This window comes from Hibiscus syriacus, unplaced genomic scaffold, assembly GCF_006381635.1.
Source record: "Hibiscus syriacus cultivar Baekdansim isolate YM2019G1 unplaced genomic scaffold, ASM638163v2 tig00110578_pilon, whole genome shotgun sequence".
NCBI classification, from domain to species: Eukaryota; Viridiplantae; Streptophyta; class Magnoliopsida; order Malvales; family Malvaceae; genus Hibiscus; species Hibiscus syriacus.
Window position 1 is genome coordinate 784,483 of NW_024062789.1, and position 24,888 is coordinate 809,370.

At 32.7% G+C, this 24,888-nt stretch overlaps 1 protein-coding gene and 1 non-coding gene across 2 annotated transcripts; one reads left to right on the plus strand and one right to left on the minus strand.

The window, feature by feature from the left end:
• Positions 1–3,800: 3,800 nt before the first annotated feature.
• On the plus strand, positions 3,801–3,873 carry TRNAK-UUU. Its single transcript has one exon. It is a non-coding gene; the product is annotated as a tRNA-Lys (tRNA).
• A 5,890-nt stretch (positions 3,874–9,763) lies between these two features.
• On the minus strand, positions 9,764–10,387 carry LOC120133269. Its single transcript, XM_039149884.1, has one exon. It carries the CDS (start codon positions 10,385–10,387, stop codon positions 9,764–9,766), a length of 624 nt encoding a protein of 207 aa, XP_039005815.1.
• Positions 10,388–24,888: the final 14,501 nt, after the last annotated feature.

Genomic DNA, 24,888 nt, shown 5'->3' on the forward strand with positions numbered 1-24,888 from the left:
AATTTGACCACCTAAATTATTATTTTATTATTATTATGTTTTCATTATATTTAGTATTATTTATTTTACTTCATTTTGTTTCCATTTTATTACCTTTATAATATTTTTTCTTTTAGATTTTCTTTTAATGTTTCTTCATCATTTTCTTTTATTTATTTTCTTTTTTATTTTATTTCTTTAATTTATTTTTTATTTTATATATTTATTTATTTTATTTCTTTTTTTTATTTGATTCATTTTTATATATTTATTATTATTATTATATATTTTTCATTTTATGTTTGTTCCTTTTTATTTATTTATTTATGTTTCTATCTAACATTGTTTTCTGACCCTTTTTTAGTAGTGATCTCAATCGATTAAAGATAAGTAATTTGAATCGAATGTTTTAAATTTCAATTTTAATTTTCGCAATTAAAGACAATTGAAAAATTAATTGGTACCGAAAGGGCGGTTCAAGGGTGCTAATCCTTCCTTGACCGTAACCGACTCCCGAACCCGACATGTTTCTAGTACAACGCATATCATGTAAGATGGTGTCCGACTCACCTAAATTCGTTTAAAAGTGGTCGGTGACGACTCCAACTCAATTATTTTATGTCGAAGTCCAATTCGATGCCCAACCGAAAGACGTTTCCGACATAAACGGAATAGGAAAAGAAAGGAAACCTACCGCATGCATGCATTTATATATTTACACGACTTTGATAATGAAATTCTTGGACATCATTTGAAATCAACCGCTTAAACCACTGGGACCTAACGTTCTTATTATCAAAAAAGATACTATGCTCATTTGTCACTTTCTGCAATGAAAAAGCAAGAGGCAGGAGAAAACCCACCTTGGTGGTAACAGTTGTTATTAATAATTACCTAATATTAGAATTGAGATTCGATTCACACAATGGGTTCTCAACCAATATATATCATTTGAATTTCTATGTAATTTATTTACTATTTAAACATCTAAATTTTTAATAATTTCAAAGTTATTTTTTCAATAACTTGTATTGAACGTATTCTAACTGTCGATCATATCATGTATATTTTTATCGTATCAATCTTTTATTTTTAGAATAAATAAGTTCATATCATCTTTAAGTCGAAGAGTATCAATATCACATTGACATTTTTTTTAAAACAAGCAACCCTAAAATTGAGCCCCAGCATCTTTTCTTTTCCTTTCCAAATAGTTAAGGTGTTTAACTATTTATCAAAGAACATTAAGTTCAAGATTCAGTCCTTCAAAATCATATTGTACATATAGTTACAATTTCAATGATATTGTCATCTCGGAACCCCCCCCCGGCTTTCTGTTCTCGGTGGCCTTTTTATCAAACATTTAAAAAATGTTACTCATTACTACTGGGAAGGTTCCATGTCAAAAAGAAAACCGAATAAGTATGAGAAACTTGTCATTAGAACCTGCCCTAAACACAGTAACCTAATAATCGAGAAACTTAAAAGAGATTGAAAATAAAGTGGCATAGAAGGTAAACATGTGAATTTTATATATGGTTCACCTTTACATGCGTGCTAGGAAATGCTCGTGTCTCACATGCAGGCCGATTCCTTGGCACACTAAAAACAAAAGCCCACGATCCCACCGTCGATGGATTCCTTCCATTAGGAATAAAGAAAGTCACATTACTACTAAGGAGCCCCCATTCGTAGCCCCTGCTATGGCGCTGACATAGTAGTTATTCTCCCACTGCTTCATTATCCATTCCTTCAGACACGGCAAAGCAATCAAATTAATCACTGCTAGAATCGAAATTCAGAAGCAGTTTTAAATACTAGATTATATAATATACCCCATTTAATATAAAAAATAAAAATATAATCATAATGTTAATTGCATTTTTTGTCCAATTACAATGTTGTAAGATTCTTTAACTCTATGTTATTTATTTTTAAGCCATCCTGCAGATTAAGCAAAACAAATCCTTTTCAAAGTCTCGTGACTAGCAAATTAGAAACTTCAAAATAGAATGTAGAGTTAAAGCTTTATTCTAATAAATTTTGAAAACTAAAATTTTCAATGGCCCGTCTAGCTCAGTCGGTAGAGTGCAAGGCTCTTAACTCGACTCGAAAAATTTTTAAGTTCAAATCGAGTTGTAAAATATAACTCGACTAACTCAAAATTTTTAGTAATTAGTATATTAATTTTCAAGTTTGAGTCAAAGTTTGTGTCAAGTCCCTCGACTTTGTATGATATATGTAAACTACATATGAGAAAATACAAAAAAATATAGATATGTATTGTATATGATTATAAAATATCATTTAAATTGAAATCAAATGATGTCATAGTATTGTAAATATTTACAATTAAATTTAAATAAAAACTTGAAAATTTAACTCGACTCAACTAGAAAAATTTCAAGTCAATTTCGATTTATAAAATATTACTCGTCAACTAGAATAACTTGAAATTTTTTTGCTCGACTTAATTCGATTCTATTGAATGCTCATCCTACATGCATGCATGGTCATTATTTACTGGTCCCCTCGAATTCGATGCATCAAAATGGTATAGGGATTTTCCCCTTAAATATTCCGTTTGCCCACTTAAATCTTAAAAGTTTGGGTGTCCCGATATTATTACCTAAACTTTAATTTGGTACTCAAAATTTAAAATATCTGATTTCATTTTATATTGATTCTTAAATTTTAAAATATTTTATATTAATTTTGAAATTATCAATATTATTTAATTTTGATTTTTATATTAATGTGTAGTGTCGTTCATTTGATTAATTAAATAATTAACTTTTTATAAGGACTTAAAAATTAAATTTCTGACCTTTTAAAAAATTATCAAACATACAAAAACAAAATGTTTTTATAAGTTTCTTTGTGACTTCAATTTTTAGGACTTTCAAAAATAAATTAAAACTTTTAGAAGGTCACAAGTTCAATTTTAATACATTTAAAACCCACGAAAATTAATGACACGTTAAAGTAATAATAAAAATAAAATGATACTGGTATAAAATATTTTAAAATTTTAAACGAAGTTATAATTTAAATATTGAGATATAATGTTCAAAATTTAGGATCTAATTTATATTGATGATCATAGTTTGAGAACATCTACTTAATTAACTGATATACTAATATACACTTAGGCATGGTAATTTTTTTATATCTAAAACCTATCCATTAAATAATTCTTTGAAAACATAATGTTTAATTACAATTTTCTGTCTATTAATTCTGAACTTGATGCATGTTGTCGTCTTACATCAGCCATCGTTGGAGCCGAGAAAAAAAAGAGATTAAAAAACTGCATAAAAGAACTTAACAGAACAGTTTGGGTGGCCGCCAGAAAGAAAAGAAAAGAATGAATGAAACGTAAACGGACAAAAGAGCATGGGGGTGGTTGTCACAGCCATGGTGCTATTGCTTAGACCAGCAGGGATGTGTCGGATGCCCGCCCCGTTGTCGATTCTGGCACACCTCAAAGACCAAACAAGAGGAGAAGAAAAAGCCAAGAGGCATACTAGATTCATCACTGAGAAGAGGAGAGCTAACAACCTACTCACCAGAGGAAAAAATCATTGTTGTCAAATGGGGAAAGCGGTTGGTCATCGCGGGGGCAACAACAAACCTCGTGAGTGTAGTTTAAAACTGTAAGAAAGGTGTATGCATACATATTTGAGAGGGTTTAATCTTATATGATGCAACAAGTCTCTGACAATATACTTAGTATTGTTGAAATTGAAGCAACGTTAGTTGGTTTGGACCACGGCCAATTACAAGAACATTAATGATTTTGATTTCACCTTAAGCCATCAGCCTGTCTAGCTCAGTCGGTAGAGCGTAAGGTTTTTAACCTTGTGGTTGTGGGTTCGAGCCCCATAGTGAGCGTTTTGTTTTTGCGCATATGGTGTTATGGGTCGTCGTTTTTTCTTTTGAGCTCAATGATCAATATTTGCGGTACCTTGGAACCCGATGCAAGAGATCGGTGTATGGACTTGCCCCCCAAATCAAATCCATGTAATATGGAGTGAGAGGCGTTAAACTACAAAAACATTAGGGTAAACTACAAAAACATTAGGGTAAACTACAAGTTTAGTACCTTAACTATCATTTTTGTTCTGTTTTTGTCACCCAAGTATTTGTTTTTCAAAATCATATCTAATGTTTAGTTTTAGTTTCATTTTGACCACCCTTCATTAAACAATTAACAATGATATTGATGTGTTTCCATAAGGTAATGACATCATCATTGAAAAAAAAAACATCGTGTTAGAAGTTATGTTATTTTTTTAATAGTGAGTGACAAAAATGAAATCAAAACGTAACATTAGATATGATTTAAAAAAACAGTTTACCAAAACGAAACAAAGTAACAATTGAGATACTAAATGTGTAGTTTATCCAAAATAATATCCACTCTTTCATTTCATTAGTCCTCTCTTAGATCCTAAAAGTTCGAAACTTTTATACTAATATAAGCTTCGGGATGATTCAAATTTTTCAACGTTTATACGAGATGGGTTGAGATCCTGTCATTGTATTCTTATCCCATTAATTTTTTATACACTAATCATAATGTGTTCGTGTTTAAATATGTAGAAACTCATGCTTAAGAAAGGTGATAAATTTTGTATGATTATGGATCATATACTAGTCGACATAGATTAAATATATAATATATAAGTCAGAGAATATTAAAGTAAAATAAAATAAGATTTTTTTTATATTTTATCATAAATTGTTAAAAGTATATATGCAAAAAAGTATTTAAAGCGACACCAACATTAAATAAATTACATAAAATATAACGTGTTTCGATTCTATCTGTTTCTAAAGACGAGAGAATGAAATAAATTCACTATAAACATAGAAATATCATAAAAAGAAAATCTTTCAATCTCAAAAACTCGTTAAACTATTAAAACTTTTCCAGCATCCGCACTAAAACCTCGATGTATGATGCATGATGTAAAAGAAAAAAAAAACACTTTAGTGTGCGGCAGAAACTTATTTTTGTATGTTTTGGATAAGATTGCGAAATGGATAAGAGAAAAAACAGTTGAAATGCATTGGCATGATAGGATCAACTATTTGATCCTAAGGAGGAAACAGAACAAAGTGATGCTCGTCCATCAAACTCGTTCTTTATTTCCCCTTAAAACCAAAGGTATATCCCTTACACCACATATACTATTTCGATATTTCATAAATTGAAATGGAAAAAGTGTGGTGGATAAGGATTTAAAGTTTATTATTTTTTTATATAACTAAAAAATGGAGACAAAATAAATAGAGTTTGAAGAACCTACAGCTCTTCTTTTCTTGACCAGTGAGAAAATATTATAATTTCTAAAGAGAATAAAAGAAACTAAAGTTGATGATAATTTGCGGGGTAGACCACAAATTTGTTTGTTCTTATGTGTGTGGTATTTATTCTGATTTCGAATTATGTATGTGTGGATGGCCAAAGTTCCCATATAATGCTACAGGGAATTTTTAATTCCCAAACTAAAGTGTTCATCCGATTAATTCTTCAAATAGGATATTTTCTACAGTAAATTTGGGATCTCTCGGCGTCTTCAGGGTTAATCAGATTTTTGGATTGTTTATTGGGATCTCTAGGCGTCTTTAGTGGAATCCATGAAAAAATTTGGCTTTTGTACACAAATATCACCTTAACATAAATTAATTACTTGTTAAGCACTGTTTAAGAATATTTTACGGATCTAGCAAATTTTTAAATACTTTCTATAAATTTAATCATATTTTGTATTAATTATTTTATTATTTTATTTAATTATTTTATTTTTTTACAGTTATAAAAAGGAAGTGATCATTGAATAATTATATTCGTATTTCTCGACTTTTAAATTTTTCTCTCGGCTGTAAATACGCTCTCAACCTGTAAACATTCACATCAATCCTCTAAACTAGAAGAATGTCGTCGCTTCAGCATAGATATCCACGTGTTGAGAACGTATTTATAGCCGAGAGAAAAGTTTAAAAGCCGAGAAATTCGAATATAATTATTCAAGGACCACTTTCCATTTTATAACTACAAAAAAAATAAAATAATTAAATAATTAAATAATACAATAATTAAATAAAATATTAAAAAAATATGATTAATTTTATAGAAAGTATTTAAAAATTTGCTTGATCTGTAAAATATTCTTAAACAATGCCTAACAAGTAATTAATTTATGTTAAGGTGATATTTGTGTAAAAAGGCCAAATTTTTCATGGATTTCAACTAAAGACGCCTAGAGATCCAAGCAAGAGTAAAAAAAATCTAGTTCACCCTGAAGACGCCGAGAAATCGTAAATCTACCGTAGAAAACACAAACAATCCAACACCCTGAAGACGCCGGGAGATCCTACCAAAAAATCTGGTTAACCCTGAAGACGCCGAGAGATCCCAAATTTACTGTAGAAAACACCCTATTTGAAGAATTAATCTGATGAGCACTTTAGTTTGGGAATTAAAAATTCCTTGTAGCATTATATGAGAACTTTTGCCATGTGTGGATTGTGTTCGAAAACGTTCTAATTAGATTCGTTTGATTTGTTTTATGTATTAATTAATTATGAATATCAATATTTGATTTATTGATTGATCGGTTTAGATTGAATATTGTAAAAGAGTATTATAAGGCCGACCCCCAATCCAATTTATTTTTATTCACAATGTCATATTCAAACAAACACATGTCCTTGCTGAAATAGTATAGTATCACATTCCACTAGACCAACTAATTATTAATTATATTTATTGCAATTTTAATGTACCATCTTCAAATTATATAATTAATTAGTTTATATTCATGTGTGTTTCACATATATAAATTAAAATATATTAAAAATTAATATTTATATTTGAACTTTTAATTATTATTTTTAGTAATAAAATTATAAATATGGTTTTTAAAAAATTAAGTGTAATTTTTCGGAGAAATTGAGATACATAAGTGTTAATTTAAGTTACTAAAAATTCAAAAAGACAAATATATTAAACATTAAAAACAAAATATATGAAAATTTAGTTATTTTTCAAAGACAACATATTCAAAATTATAAAACAATATTGATATCCCAAATTTTAGACCATGAAAGTTTTCTCTCTCTTCATTTTAATTCAAGTACAATGATAATATACGTTAACTGCACGGATCAAGTTACCTAAGTAATTAAGAGATTTATTGTTATCTTTTAAGGTTTTGAGTTCGAGCATCACATATGTCAATTTTCATTATCAAAAAGATTAAAAGTCTTTGAACAAATATTATCTTATCATCACCCCAAAATTTATAAAAAAAAATAGTATTCATTAACTTGATTATTATATATTCATATTAATAGATATTCACATCCTTCTCCAACTTAAGCATTAAGGATTCTCGTTTTCTTAGACATTCATGATTTTCAACGACTCTTAAATTTCTTGGGTTTGAAAAAAGGTTACTTATTCTAAGGCAAATTGGGATCCCATTTTGTTTCTTGTTTTTTTATTAAGCATTCCACTTTATTAACGACTACTTTAAAATCATTATAAAATCCAGCACTAAGCAAACTCTTCTAATTTTTCCAATGAATTAAAGACCGATTGAATGATATTTGGTATACAATTTATCCAAATTATTGCAATTTTGACAACATTTTATCTATTTTCAGTTATAGTACTTTTTATAACAAATTTTATCTTTTTGAATGATTTTTACCTTAAATTGAGTTCCATTAGAATTTTCCATCGCGAAGACTAGTATATAACCCGGAAAAGGGTGGGATGATGTGTGGAGTCAAATAATGGAGCAGTGGCAGCCTTTCGCCCCCCACCATCCCATTCTTTTTCCTTTTGGGGGTCATTTTCGTGATTTAGCTTTTTTCCAAGACTTAAAATTTAACAAAATTGGGCCACAATTATCTCATTACAGAGTTTAATTTTATCCTAAAATAACCTAAAATGTATTATAATATATGATTTTAATCAATTTTTTTTGGATTTGCCAAAATGACCAACTTTAGAGAAAAATAACTTCGACTATCGCAATGCGAACTTGGACTATCGCAATGCGAACTTGAACTATCGCAATGCGAACTTGGACTATCGCAATGCGAATTTGGACTATCGCAATGCGAATATGTAAATCGCAATGCGATAGTCGAAGTTCGCATTGTGATAGTCCAAATTCGCATTGCGATAGTCCAAGTTCGCGTTGCGATTTATTCCAAATTCGTTGCAATAGTCCAAAATCGCAACGACTGGTGGTATTGCATTTGTTTCTTAAGAATTTTCTCTAAAAATATAGTATTCGTGCGGACGTGTCGAAGACAGGTATTACCACTACCACGACGACAACCACGACCACGACCACGACCACGACCACGACCACGACCCGACCCGACCCGAGACGAGACGGACGGCGGCGGCGGCACGCAAGAGTCCCCCTTATTCTCTATCACTCAACAAGGAAGTGGAAAAGCCAAGCCTTAAATACCATTCTCAATAGTGTTTCCAATACAATGTGATTATTCATGAAACAATTAACAATCATACACCTTAAAACAACTAAATCAGCAACCAATTGCATTAGTATTATACGATTAAATATGTCATAATTAAAAGTCAATCTACAATCAATCGCGATTATTACAATTTTAAGCAAAACATTCAAAAATAATATCACTATTTAAGGCTCAATCCCACATAGTATTGGGAACAAGTGTTAGAATTGATATATTAGGTTGAAAAAAATCGTTTTTATTTTTATAGTATATTTATATTTTATAATTAAGTTCATATAAATTAAATTTATCAAATTAAATAAATAATTTAATTCTTGAATAAATTTAATTAGATTCGTCAATAAAACTTACTAATTTACTTATGTGTCAACAATAAAACTAACCACGTGAATTTTTTTTTATCCTAACCTACATAGTTGTATTATATACTTATAATATCATATTATATATTCTCTTCATCTCATTATTTTTTTCTTATTTTAACTAAGCATGTAATAAGCAAATAAGTTTGACCAACTGTTAAGTTATATAAAATGATAAAATTATCCTCAAAAATTAATTGATAGATTTAATAGATTTATTTTTATACGTGTAAAAGAATGAGACAAATTAAGATTAAAAAAATATAAACATTCTTCCTAATTGATTTATTTAATAAGATATTTTGAATAAAATAATTTTAAAATTTAAAATGGACAAATTTAAACCTAGAAAGTAGTAAACTTTCACTAAAGATTTTGCTTCGTTTTGGAAACTTATTAGGTAGATTTGGAGCGTGAAGGTGCAATAATTGAACTTCAATCTATTAGGTTGAAACTAATTTTGTTAATGGCATATTACCTAAAACTTTTGGCCTTTAATAAGAGTTTGAGAGGGCAGCCATCTTGTTGGATATCTACGAGTTCTGTAACCGTCGCTGCAAATATTGTCGGGAAAAGTTGTCATTTTACATACTAATCACGTCCAAAAGTAAAGTGGAGTTAATTACCCCAACTTCATCAATTTTGTGTGTCAGCTTCATAGCGAATTCAAGTGAAAATAGTATTAAATAATTGAAAACTTCATTATTATGTCAGAAATTTCGTTGGGAAAGCTTTAGGTTTCGTCGGTAATAGTGATTTTCACGTAAAATTTCTTTTTATTTGTTGACATCAACTACAGAATTAAAATAAAATCCCCAAAAATTAATCACCCCCATATAAAATCCTATCAGGAAAATTATCAGAAAACAACATTGCAGAAGATGAAGCCCCCTTTATAACTCAGCCATTCTATTATTTTGCAGCTTCAAATCCTTGTAAAATTTGTTGATGAAATCCTCGGCAGCCTTGTCCACGTAGCCATTGTCTTCATCCACATCCCTTAAAGGAAAAGGAGAGTCTGTTATTCTGAGTTGCCTTGCCAACGGAGTTTGTCCAAACCCTGGTAACATGGGAGAAGCGGCGACCACGTTTTTGTTGAGCATCTCCAAGGCAACCTTAACGGCGTTTATGGTGGCCACGTTGTCGTCGTCGAGGGTGGGAGGCGCGTGGGTGCAGGCGAAGAAATGCTGGTAGTAGTTGTTGCTCTTCTTCTTGGTGGCGAGGTTAAAAGGGAAGATGTACTTCGGGGTGTTGCTGCAACTGAACTCGTACTCACCGGCTGCTGCTGGCGCCTCCGCCGTGAAGGATGTTGAAACCTGGCGGTTGTCGTTGTTGTGGTGATGGTGGAACATGAAGCTGCCGATGGCTTTGGCGCCGGCGATCTTGCCCCGTTTAAGCTTCATGTTGAGATCAACCATGAGTTTTCTCTTGGACAAAATTCCTTTCCTCATCATGAATAGAATTGCTTTTACAATGCTCCATACTCTTTTGGCCGTCACTGCTGTATTTTGTTCCATTTTCTCTCGCCTCTGCTTTTAGTATTTCACTCTTAATTTATTTTTCTCTCTTTGTTAAATGAGAGAGAAAGAGAGAGAAGAGGAAATTAGATGTTTGAATTTGAGGGAGAAGAGGTATATAAAGGGTAAAGGAGCGGGGAAGACGAAAGGAGAGAAAACAAAATGCTTAAACGTGAATTGCAATTTCATTTATCTGATGCTAGTGGAATTTTTAACCCACGCTCGTTTTTTATAAGTTAAAAATTATTATTTTAATTTTTTTTATTAATATGAGGTATATATAAAATAATATATGTTTAAAGATAGTTTTAAACTATTTGATATTACAATGCTAATACTTCTAAGTGTTCAAAAATTATTATTATAATCTTAAATCTTACCTAATGACTTTTTCATTTCATGCACTGCTATTTTACAAATGTATCTCTTTGTATGGAAAGAGATTCTTTTATATTACTGTAAAATAATGTAGTTTTTATAGACTTCCGTAATTCCTTGTTTGAATAATATTTTAATAATTTTAATGTTAATTTTTTTCTGTTAACATAAATTATTCATATCATTTTAAATAAATTTAACCATTAATTTATTAAAATATTAATCATATAAAAATTGTGAAATTATTTAAAACTAATAAATCTACCCCATATATATACCATCGATTTAAAAAGATTCCATCGTTTTATATATAAATAGATTACCAACAATATTTTTTTATATAAATAGATTTGATGCAAATAGAATCACTAATTTTATTAAAATGGGAATATATTTAGAATTACAATAAAGTTTATAAAACGACCTATAATTAGAATTCTTCCTTATAACAATTTGACACAATAAATTAATCACTTAAAATCATATAGAGATCATACAAGGAAAATGTTAAAACACATAAAAAGATACTTGAACAAAAGATATATATAAAACAAATTTAACTGCATTGATAAACGAACCATAACAGAAGATTAAGCTACTAAAAGATCATTACAACCAAAAAGCATAATCGAGTGTCATGAGAAAACTATTTACGAATATAAACCAAGTATCTAAGTTCAATCTAAGAGTCCAAATTAGAGAAGATCAACATAATAACAAATAAGTGTCATATTTATCAGTTGAGACGGCATCAAATCTAACATTGAATAAATTAAACGTAAGAAACAATCAAATGATCGAAAAATGTGTCATGAAGACATGAAAAAATGTCTTTATTTCAAATTTTATCTTTTTTGGATTTTTTTTTTAAAAACAAATCCTAAATTTGTGACGAGCCGTTGCAGGTAGGGTTGTAAATGAGACAAGACAGATCGCGAGGTACTCGAGATCGACTCGGTCAAGGCTCGATAAATACTCGGATCGAATGGACTCGAATCGAGCTCGAGATCAACTCGAATTCTTAATGAGCCGAAACGAGCTACTTGATACTCGACTCGAAAAGCTCGTGAGCAACTCGAAAATATAATATATTAAGATTGTTGATTTTTTAAAAAAAAATTATAGTAAGCTTTCATGTATTTAAGGTTCAGGTTCGAGTTTAAGTTTGAGGCTTTAATCTAGTTAAGTTTAAGAATTTTTTTATTTCGAGCCTTTTCTAGCTGCTCACGAGCTTCAATTCAGGATTTCGAGTTCGAGTCGAGCTTAAAAATTTTAATCTCACGAGTTTTCGAGTCGAGTCGAGTCGAGCTGGATTTCAGAATTTTCGAGTTGAGTCGAGCTCAGCGATACTCGAACTCGACTCGGCTCGTTTACACCCCTATAGTTGCAGGTAACCATCTTAATTGTTGGACACGTGATTATAATTTTTATAATACATTACAAATTTAGTCACAATAACATTTCTTAGTTCCACTTTCAAAATTAAAAATATTATATCATTAATATATTAAATAATAATTTTATTTATCTATTTATATGTTTGTAAAGATGTAGCGTGGTAAAAAAACATTTCTATTGCAAACGTCGTCTTAATTATCTATAATCTACTGCATGCACAATGTATTTGCGATATATATTTTTTAAAATTATTTGGATGGTTAGAATATAATATCTATTTAGGATTTTTTTTAATTATTGACAATAATATATTTTCTGTAGATATATTTACTCGAACTTAAAATCTCAAAAAAATAACAAAACTCCTTTTAACCGTGGAAATCGCTCGAGTTATCACGTCAAATTATTAAAATGTATTATAAACTTTGACTGTAATGTAGTGTTATTGAATTTTAACAGCTGGATGGGACTTTCATCACACCAAATAGTTTCACTAATTCCATTGAATTGAAGCAAATATACTTTGTAAAGGAAAATACTTAAACCACAAAAACTAATCCAAACATCATCCATGCACATTGGCATCCTTTGGTTATATGTTGTAGTATTAGTTTTAAAAAAGATAGTGTATACAAATGCTTTATATATTGCATGAATTATAACACTGGTCTTGACGTCGATGTTGGTCTTGACTGTTTGTATTCATTGCCTCTCATTTATTTTTTTATATTGCACATTTATTTATTTTATTTTTTAATTTCAATAGTTCTATCTTGATGATACATTTTTTTTACCTTTTACTTAAAAAAAATCTAGATGCATTTAATCTACGTTATTATCAAAATTTGAGTTATAATTTTATATAATTTCTTTAAAAAAATCGTGATTACAATCAATGTTCAGTAAAGGGCATACATGTTGTACACGTTTTACCAAATGGTATTACTTTATATTTGCCCGAATAAACAAACAATGAGTTGAAAAGCACTTGCATCTCAAAAGAAAGCCAAATTTGAAGCAAGGTATGGACTGGCTGCTTTTGTTCCATATATATCCCCCAGCTTTATGCATATATAAAAGAGAAAATCGCCTCAGTGACCAAAAAAAAGTTATAATATACGATTTTAATTAACTTTTTTTGGATTTGCCAAAATGACCAACAAAATCGCAACGCGAAATAAAAATCGCAACGCGATCCCCAGAATCGCAAATCAGTTTCCAAAATCGCAACGCGATTCTTGAAAATCGCAATGCGATAGTCAAATTCGCATTGCGATTTTCCAAAATCGCAACGCGAATATGAAAATCGCAACGCGAACACATAAATCGCAACGTGTATCCGTAAATCGCAACGCGTATGGGTAAATCGCAACGCGTTTCCGTATATCGCAACGCGTATCCGTAAATCGCAACGATAATCCGTAAATCGCAACGAGAATCTGTAAATCGCAACGATAATCCGTAAATCGCAACGAGAATCTGTAAATCACAACACTGAAATTTTGGGTATATAACACTGAAATCATAAACTAAATCCCTAAATCGCAACTCATTCCATCTCCATCTATCACTCTCTCCGGCGACATCTGTTCCTATATCCAACGACATCCTTCCCAATCCGGCAACAGGTTTTAGTTTCGCAGCTCGTCTGTTTAGTAAATTAATTTACAACCATGAAATCATCTAATGTTGATCATGTTTGGATAGATTTGTGTTTTGGAGGGTCATGGGATAATGTTCATGGTGTTTTACAATATATGCCTTTACCCATGAATCTTCAACTAAAATTGTCTTTACAAAAGTTAACTTATGAAACTCTAATGCTACGTGTTTCAAATAAATTGAATTTAGAGCCCCTAAGTGGATTTCGGCTATCTTATCAGAGAAATGGTAAAGTTTATTTGTTAACCGACAATGAAGATGTTGAACGATTCATTGCTTACATTAGGGTTTCACAAGATGATGTTACATTGTATGTTGTTGAACCTAGAAGTAGTATTGTTGGGTCAGTAGCGGGTAGTAATCAACTAAGTTTTTCTCAAAACCCACAACCTTTCTCTAATCCAAATCCCAATCAACTTTCAGCACCAAATTCCGGTTTTCGTATTGACCAGTTAGACGATGATGAGCCAACAGAAAAAATTGTGAGTACTAGTCAGTATTCGAAATTTGGTCTTGGTCAATATCCGGACTTTGATATTGGTCAATACACGGATTTTGATGATGTTTCAGAAGAAGAAACAGACCATGCGTGTAATGATATTGATATTGGTCAATACCCGAATTTTGATGATGAAACAGCCGTTGCCGAAGAATGTAATATTGATGATAATGAGGAGGAAGTTACGACTGTGAATGAACATGTTGAACATCCATTCTGTAATTCATATAATCCTGAAGAAGAAAAAGAAGAAGAAAAAGTCCCCGAAGAAAAGAAAATGCCACGGGCGTATAACTGGAATATGCCAGAATTACTTCAGATACCGGAAGAAGAGTTGATAAAGAAAGCAGTTGATTGTTACACAAAAGTTATTCGTATCAAGAAAGATGATTGTTTTGATACAAAGGAAGACTTGAAGATAGCTTTATATACGAAATGTGTGGAAGATGGCTATCAACTAAAAGTTAACAAATCAAGCAAAGATCGTTTCGAAACAAGGTGTATGATTGACAAAAACTGTACGTGGCGTATGATTGCAAAGAGAATAAAAGATTGCAAAATGTTTCAAGTTAGGACTTTTATTGATAAACATACATGTTCAAGAACCCAAGTTTTTCCTCACCATAGACAGGCAAACAAAAAGGTGTTGGGTGGTTTTCTGGCTGAGTTAATGTTTTGAATGGCAGGGTATATCGGGGACATGAAATTATGACTGACATGAATGCTCGGTTCAAGATTAGTATATCATATTCTCAAGCTTGGAGAGCCAAATGTTATTCCTTGGAATTGTTGAGGGGGTCGCCAGAAGCATCGTTTGCCCAACTGCCGGCTTATTGTCACAATTTAAAGCTGAAAAATCCTGGGTCGGTAACTCATATCAAAACAGATAGAGATGGACGCTTTGAGTTGCTGTTTATCGCCATTGGTGCTACGGTTAGTAAATCAATATAATTTTGTTGACTCATTTTTGTTAGTTACATGCATTTCACATTTAAATGATTATATTTCTTGTGTATATTATTTTGTAGATTCGTTCGTTTATTACTTGCATGCGCCCAGTTATTATAGTTGACGGAGCACATTTGAAAGGTCGATACCTTGGAGTAAACTTATTAGCAGTAGCCATGGATGCTAACAATGGGATATTGCCAATAGCTTACGGGGTTGGCAAATCTGAAACCTCTGATTCATGGACATGGTTTATGGAGCATCTTAGGGATTGCATAGGTCCTATTAGCAATCTGACAATCATATCCGATAGGGCAAACTCAATTGACAACGCTGTTAGAAGGTGTTTCCCAGATGCTTTTCATGGACTTTGTGGTGTTCATTTGTATAGAAATCTAAAATCAAGGTCTGCTGGTATAAAAAAGCACAAATGGACATACTGGAAGGCTGTAAAAGCTTATCGGGAAGTGGATTTCAATAAGCATATAAATTGTTTAAGACGTGTTTTGCCTCAGTGTGCTCACACTAGAAGTCGTCATTCCCGGAAATTACCCATTACTATGTTAATGGAGTTTTTTCGAGCCTCTATTCAACAGTGGTACTACAAGAAAAGAAACCATGCAGGTATTATTTCTTTGAATTCGTAACTTATCATATTTATATATTTTACTAAGTATTGTTTATTTAAATTTACAAGAACATTGGAACATCGTGTTACACCATGGACTGAAAAAAAGATAACGAAACGTGTTGTGAAGTCAACGTCATGGAGAGTTGAACCATGTTCAAACACTTTGTTTCAAGTACTGGATAATAACTTAAATGGGCTAGTCGATCTAAATGCAAAGACGTGTAGTTGTATGAAATGGCAAACATCTGGTTATCCGTGTGGCCATGTTATAAAAGTTGCTCTTCATTTAAACCAAGATGATTCAAGCGCATACGCTATGGATTGCTACACTACAGAAGTTTATCGACAGACTTATGCCGAGATTGTCTACCCTATTCCACATCCTTCTGAGTGGGACATACCAGATGACTTACAAACAGTTTTGCCACCAGCCATGGACAGAAGGCTACCTGGCCGACCAAAAAGTCACGATCGTATACCGTCTAAGGGTGAAGAGAAGAAGAGATCGACATGTAGTCGGTGCAAGGAAAGTGGTCATACAAGGTTGACATGTGGATCACCAGTGCCATCAAAATCATCTTTTCCTCTACCAAAATATGGATCCTCATCAAAATCCAAAGCTCATATGGTGTCAAGCAAAAGGCAATCATCTTTAAAATCCCAATCACAATTGGCTTCACCTTTTGGGACTGTTAACTTAGGTGATTTTTAAATGCAAACGTTGTATTATGTGGATTTTGTGTGAACTTTTAACATTTTCAGTTGAATTAATGACTCAGGCCAACCATTTTGACTTAACCAACTCTTGTTATTCAGTTGTTATCACTATTAGGCATGCATTTGACTATCGCAACACGGAAATTACAATCGCAACGCGAAATGAAAATCCCAACATGAAAATCGCAATGCGAAATGAAAATCGCAACGAGAGAATCGCAATGCGAAATGAAAATCGCAATGCGAAATGAAAATCGCAACGAGAGAATCGCAATGCGAAATGAAAATCGCAATGCGGAAATGAAAATCGCAACGAGAGAATCGCAATGCGAAATGAAAATCGCAATGCGAAATGAAAATCGCAACGAGAGAATCGCAATGCGAAATTATAAACGCATTGCGGTTCTCTCGTTGCGATTTTCATTTCCGCATTGCGATTTTCATTTCGCATTGCGATTCTCTCGTTGCGATTTCATTTCGCATTGCGATTTTCATTTCGCATTGCGATAGTCATTTTTGCCTTCAACATAATGCAGATTGAAATCAACAAAATCAACCATTACATTTCAATCAATTAAACAAGCACAAATAAGAATTATGTTCGCATCAATTACACAAATCAACTTTTACAAATCATCTTTTACAAATCAATTAAACAATCAAAAAATAAGCAATAATTCTTATTTCCGATCATCTACTATTGAATCAACTTTTACAAATCAATTAAACAATCAAAAAACAATCAATTAAACTATTGAATCAACTTTTGCAGCTCGACATCATTTTCACGCAGTTCACTTCTGAGATTAACCTGCAGAAACCAAACATTTGTTCAAACAACACTTTCTACACATCTAAAACCTACAAACAGCAAATTATTGAATTCTAGGTACTTAACCAAACATTTTCAAACCAAAAGTATATAAACTTACCAATTGTTTATGGACATTTTTATAACGCGGATGCAGGTAGGCAGCGTCTCGTATATATCGATTTAGCCATATAATGCCGAAACCACAAGCCTACTGCAGCTTTATCTCTATCGGTGGGAGGTAGATACTAGATGCTTCCCGTCGTCAAACGCTCCAACGCCAAGCATACGAGAGGACCACAATCTCCTCTGGCTCCGCTCGTTTGTTGTGGCGCGGTCTCGTCTCTAATAACTGTAATATTGAGCTTCTTTGGCTTCTTGTTTCCAGAACGAGTCCAATAATTGATCGCATCCAAGAATTTAGCCAAATGAGAGCTCCATCCCTTAATAACATCTCTTAAATCAGCCAATGATATGTAATTTATCATGCTGTCATACACTATTGTCTTAAGGGATGGTAGCTGAAGCTCGACGAGAATCCAATGTTTACGTTCCAAAACAGGGATAAACACCTGCAATCATAAGTAATTGTTAAATTCATTTGCGCACTTATTTCATAAAACCTTTAAACTCAATCTAAAATAAATACTAACCTTATCGACCTCCCACCATGCAGGATAAAGTTTAGCTTGTCCATTGCCCAAATCAAATGATTCATCTCGTGCATTCTTCAAGTGAACGGCGTGAAAAGACGTCGGCATAATTGTATATCGTATATTTTTATTTTTCTTAAGTTTTCTTATTATTAGAAGACGTGTCACCCACGCATCGATATGCTGTTTTACAAAAAAAGACATATATTAGTGACTTACATAAATTTAAAAAAAAAATTAATCATATTGAAATATAAGAAAAATATAATACTTACCCCCCCATCGAAATAGCCATTGTCTTCGACCCCTAATAATACGCCCCACCAAGACCGATCAAGCAACAAATAGATATCATCGGTGAGCTTGCATATGTCAGTGAAACACCCCTGGCTCTGCTCATGTAGATAAAAATCAACAGCGGTCTTAGCCCAAAGGGTGTTATCCAGAATTGTGTCCGGTAGTTGTTCCCTCTCCTCTTCAGATACCGGTATGGTACTGGCCGGTAACTCATACGAGAGCCAACTTGAATCCATCATGTCCGGCACGTCAGAGGGTTTCTCAAGAAGCCTACATATGACGCCATGTGAATCGGGCTCTTGAATGGTGGGAGGGACCTCTTCAATGATGACAGTGGCCTCTTGAACGGTGGGAGGGGACTCTCGAGGAATGATAGGGGGGGCCTCTTCAACGATAGGAGTGGACTCTTGAGGGATGACAGGCGAGTCGGGCTTCTTCTTGCGGTGTCTTCGCACTATTGGGGTGTACGGAGACTTAATAGCACGTGCACGCTGTCTGATGCGTGAACTCCGTCGTGCAAGCATAACCCGACGTAAAGCATCCACTCTATCGGGCCGCTAAATAATTAAATACAAAAATCAGTAAATAAACAGACATGATATTTAAACAGTGAAAACAAAGACAAATATGTTTCAAACTTGCATTGTATTCACCCAAGTCATTATTCTATCATAGTTCACAAAATGCATCAGATAACAAAGAAAAATATGTTTCAAACTAATACCCTGAAGTTAGTATTTGTCTTTTTTTTTGTCTATTGGTTGAAGTAATGCAATCCATTCAAGTTTCAATTTGCAGAAGAAGAAATAGTTTACTTTCGCAACACGAAACTTAAAATCGCAACGCGAAACCAAAATCGCAGCGCGAAATGAAAATCGCAACGACAGAATCGCAATGCGAAATGAAAATCGCAACGAAAGAATCGCAACGCGAAATGAAAATCGCAATGCGATTTTGGTTTCGCGTTGCGATCTTGTCGTTGCGATTTTGGTTTCGCGTTGCGATTCTGTCGTTGCGATTTTCATTTCGCGTTGCGATTTTGGTTTCGCGTTGCGATTTTAAGTTTCGTGTTGCGAAAGTAAACTATTTCTTCTTCTGCAAATTGAAACTTGAATGGATTGCATTACTTCAACCAAAAGACAAAACAAAGACAAATACTATTTCACAGTGTTAAAGAATACACAGTTTAGCAGAATTGGCAGCAACCGAACAAATTTACTTTCAACCAAAAGACAAAACAAAGACAAATACTATTTCACAGTGTTAAAGAATACACAGTTTAGCAGAATTGGCAGCAACCGAACAAATTTACTTTCAACCAAAAGACAAAACAAAGACAAATACTATTTCACAGTGTTAAAGAATACACAGTTTAGCAGAATTGGCAGCAACCGAACAAATTTACTTTCAACCAAAAGACAAAACAAAGACAAATACTATTTCACAGTGTTAAAGAATACACAGTTTAGCAGAATTGGCAGCAACCGAACAAATTTACTTTCAACCAAAAGACAAAACAAAGACAAATACTATTTCACAGTGTTAAAGAATACACAGTTTAGCAGAATTGGCAGCAACCGAACAAATTTACTTTCAACCAAAAGACAAAACAAAGACAAATACTATTTCACAGTGTTAAAGAATACACAGTTTAGCAGAATTGGCAGCAACCGAATAAATTTACTAAGCAATCTAAGTGAAATGGCTAATCTAAGTGAAATTACGAGTAAATTTATCATTAAGTTAAATATGGAAAATCTTAAACTTACCTCGTTGCGTAGAGTATGAACCTCATTCTGCAACGATACTATCATCTCACGTAGAGCGGCAACCTCACCACGTAAAGTTGACACCTCCACACGCCATGCACCATCGTTATCGCGTAGAGTACCGATCTCCTCACGCAAGGCATTGACCTCATCACGTAACTCCCTTGACTCATCCCGTTGAGGTGGAGAACAGGGAGATAGGAGTCGTGGCATCTTTGCCGGTCGCCTATCATGAGGTGATGGTGGAGAAGAGGCTCGATGATGTGACGGGATAGGTGATGGCTCTCGTTCTAGAGGTGTATAGTCGGGTCGATCGGGTGATGGCTCTAGGTGAGGTGATGGCTCTCGAATTGGAGGAAGTGGATGCTGCTCATCATCCGTGCCATCAAAAAAACTCTGACTAGCTTGCCACCAATCAGTGGCAAGCTCTTCCTCCGTGGGTGTCAGTCTTTGTAATGGAATGTTGGCCTCCTAAAATATAAAAACTCAAACAAAGTTAAACGTCTACTATTAATAACTTGTTTATATATTATATGAAAGTATTTGTGTTAACTTACATTATTTATTGTCGCATATGGTATTAAGTCTTCCCAATCCAACAGAGTTTTCCTCTTCCAGGAAATAGCCCTGGGAATATCATTTGACGTTTTTATTGCATATGTACGCATGCTGGGGAAAGCCTCGAATATCCAAATCTACAAACAATATAATAACAAAATTAGTAATTGTTAAATAATTAATTATAATTTTAGAAACATTATATAGAAATTCTTACCTTAAAGGCCCAAACAAAGCCTGACAAAGTGTATTTGGACCCATCGCCCCGCAAACTTTTGCGGTCATCAAAGGCAGACGACAACTTAGTCCAGGTAGCTTTCCATATATACGAACCCCACGGAAACAGATTCCATGCATTCAGGTCCTCTACCAATATTATTAGCTCCCGATGAATAGGTTGTCTGGCCTCTCTGCCTAAAAAGCCGGCATACACAAGTAGTAGAAGGCATACTCGGACAACATCGACGTCATCCATCCGAGTGAAACCAGCTTTCTTATTAAACAATTTCTTCAGGTCGTCGACATGTAGGTTCGGCTTCTCCATTGACTCATCCGGAAAAACCCGGGATAACCATGATGGGCGGGCGATATGACGAGTGTACCGGCCTACATCATCGTGTCCGAATCGTAGACCAGTGATTAAGCAGAACTCCTTCCGCCCAAAGCAAGTATACGCTGGTGGAAAATGAAACCATATCTCTTCCTCACCACGTTGTATACTGTCGGGTAGATTTGATGTCATGGTCTGAAGCCACAAATGGGTCAAATTAGCATCTCCACCCAGATGATGTACTCTCAGCCATGGCCCGAAGCAGGTTTCCTCAAACAATTGTCTTTGAGCAGGTGAAAGCTTCGAAGCAATTGTAGTGGCCAGGCTGACTTTATTTCTCAAGGTCAATTGAGCCGAAAAAAATTTCTACAAAAACAATAAACATACCAAGTTAGATATACCAAAAACTACACTGTGAAGATATACCAAAAACAATAAACATAAAAAGTAGTAGTTTATTCTTGAAACTAAAATTTGCAACACTGTTTTGTCTTTTGGTTGAAATGAAAATCGCAACGAGAGAATAGCAACGCGAAATGAAAATCGCAACGAGAGAATCGTAACGCGAAATGAAATCTAAGTGAAATGGTTAATCTATTATTGAAATGACCAGTAAACTTATCATCAGTTTCAATATGAAAAACCTACAATAATGCAAACATTTCAAAATAAAAATAATTAAAAAAACTAACCCTCGGAGGTTGATTTTCCATTTCTGAATATTGTGAGGGATTTTTGACCGTGAATGGTTGTGAGGGATTTCGCCGGAGATGGGGACGGAAATCTTCGGAGATGGGGACGGATTTCTTCGCCGTAGAGAGTGAGAGATGGAGATGGGACTGAGTTGTGATTTTAGGTTTTAGGTTATGAGTTGCGATTACGGGATTTTGTCTTAATATTCGTTTTTGTAATTTGAAAATAAAATACGCGTAGCGATTATAATGGCGCTTTAAATATCGCGTTGCGATTTACGGATACGCGTTGCGATTTTATGTATTATCGTTGCGATTTATCGATACGCGTTGCGATATACGGATACGCATTGCGATTTACCCATACGCGTTGCGATTTACGGATACACGTTGCGATTTACGGATACGCATTGCGATTTATGTGTTCGCGTTGCGATTTTCATATTCGCGTTGCGATTTTGGAAAATCGCAATGCGAATTTGACTATCGCATTGCGATTTTCAAGAATCGCGTTGCGATTTTGGAAACTGATTTGCGATTCTGGGGATCGCGTTGCGATTTTTATTTCGCGTTGCGATTTTGTTGGTCATTTTGGCAAATCCAAAAAAAGTTGGTTAAAATCGTATATTATAACTTTTTTTTGGTCACTGAGGTGATTTTCTCAATATAAAATTTCAACTTCAGGTTAACTAAGCAATGAATCAAAAAGCATGAAGGGTATTTTAGTCAAAAGGATTATCAAAATCCGACGCTCTCCTTGGGAGATTCAACCATCCCAATGACTTTCAACGCACGGAGTTTCCTTAGGCTGTAAACAAAGGCAAAGCAGTGGCCTTTAACAAAGCAGGGTCTCTCTTTTTGACAAAAATAAAATAAAATAGGAAAAAAAATTGGGTTAAACAATTCAGTTTCAATGTGAGTTCCATTATTGGTTTTGTTTGTATTATAAATTGAAGGTTTTGAAAGGAAAAACGTGGATGAATTCAACCATCTTTATTTCTTCCTGTATCAACTAGAACGTACAATATTGTAAGGCTGTTCGTCCTGTTTCAATTATTCAGTATTTTACAACTCTTAAAGCTCACTCTGCACTATTTTTCTTTTTCTTTTTTGGGTTTCAAATATTATAAATTAACCACATTTTAGCTGTATTTTTTTGTGCATTCATCTATCTAGAAATAGACCTGGTACATTTGACATGTATATGATTATTCAAATAGATTTATCTGATATGAGACTATATAGATCAGAAAGAATAATCTAAAACTCGAATCGAACTGAAACTAATCTAAATTTTAGTTGGACCGAAAGCAACTCAAACCAAAAGCAACCTGAACAAAAAGCAACCCGAACCAAAAGTAATCTGAATCGAAAGCAACCCGTATTTAGTTTACACATATCCAATCCGAACGAAATTTCAACCCAATTTTAACTCGATAATTGAATCTAAGTGAATGGATAATTTATTTATTCATTTATTATTATTATTATTATTATTATTATTATTATTATTATTATTATCTCTTTTTAGCATTGATAAATAGTAAAAATGTTGTATGTTTTGTTCTCATTTTATATTTTATTATTAGTTAACCACCATTTCTAGTGATAGTTTAATGATTCAATATAATCTTTTCTTGGTTAAAAGATCATCTCTATATCTGATGCAATAACTTCTAACTCTGAATTTCGTCTGTGTATACATATTCACATAAAATTATTGATTTTAAAGATTTATTGATTCGATTAATTTAAACTAAAACTTTTAGCTTTGAATTTGGAATGTGACAATATATATATATATATATATATATATTCACATAAAATTCTTGAATTATAACTAATAAAAAGTAGCACCAAAAGTTATCGAGACAAAGAGCGACAACGATTGATCCGAATTGAGAACGCCCCGAATTAACTTGAAAATCTAATGGTTGACACAAATCGAATAGGAGCCAAAATGACCATTACAATAAACATTGGAGGCTATTTTTGGTATTACGCCATTATATTAGTACATGGGCTTTTGAATAATTTTTATTTTTATTATTAGAATTTGTATCTTAATTTTTTAAAATTAAAAATCTCAATATTAATGTTCTAGAATTAATCTAAAATCATATTATAAAATATTTATCCCTAAACCTAAATCAAAACATATTAACATAAATCCAAACAAAATTAATGTACCTATTATTATCCAAATCTAAACTAAAATAATTGTAAAAAGTTTCGAATCCTAAAAAAAAGCCAAATACAATTTTTAGAAATTAAAAGCCAACCCAAAATATAACTTAAAGATAATAATTTGTCTTAAAATATTAATATTTTAATAACATTTAATGTCTAGTAATATAATAAATGGTGATACCAATGATCACTTAATTATGAAATTTTTTAATTTGAGCACTTATATTTTATTTTATTTTTCAATCCAATCATTCTTAACTATTTAAATTATATCAATCAAGCCATCATCGTTAATATGTGACGGAGGAGTTGGCATGATAGTTAATGAAATTGATATAATTACATATTTAATTCTTATTATTATAGATTCTATCAATTTGATCTTAATTTTTCTTAATTTAATAAATTTCATCTTCTAATCAGATGATGACACATGTCACTAGTGACATTTTTTATACTCGAACCTAGGGGAATATGGAACACCTAAGCTACCGCTCATAAAAACAAATCTAATTGTTAGTTTTAGAATTAAATATACTTTTTTTTTGGTGGAAAGTATGATTTCATTAACGAGAAAACCATACATCAAAATATTAACATATGCCTCAAAAGCCTCCCTAAACCTAGTTGGAGTAAAAGAGTATGTGTACTAATAAAAAAACAACAATCAAAGATAAAACAAGCATAGCTTGAACAGCCAAACAAGAATTAACCATCGGCCATGACAACCAAGCTATTTTCATGCAAG

Bases quoted from the DNA above. Each gene is read 5' to 3' on its own strand.
- LOC120133269 (XM_039149884.1), bottom strand. From the start codon at position 10,387: ATGGAACAAAATACAGCAGTGACGGCCAAAAGAGTATGGAGCATTGTA.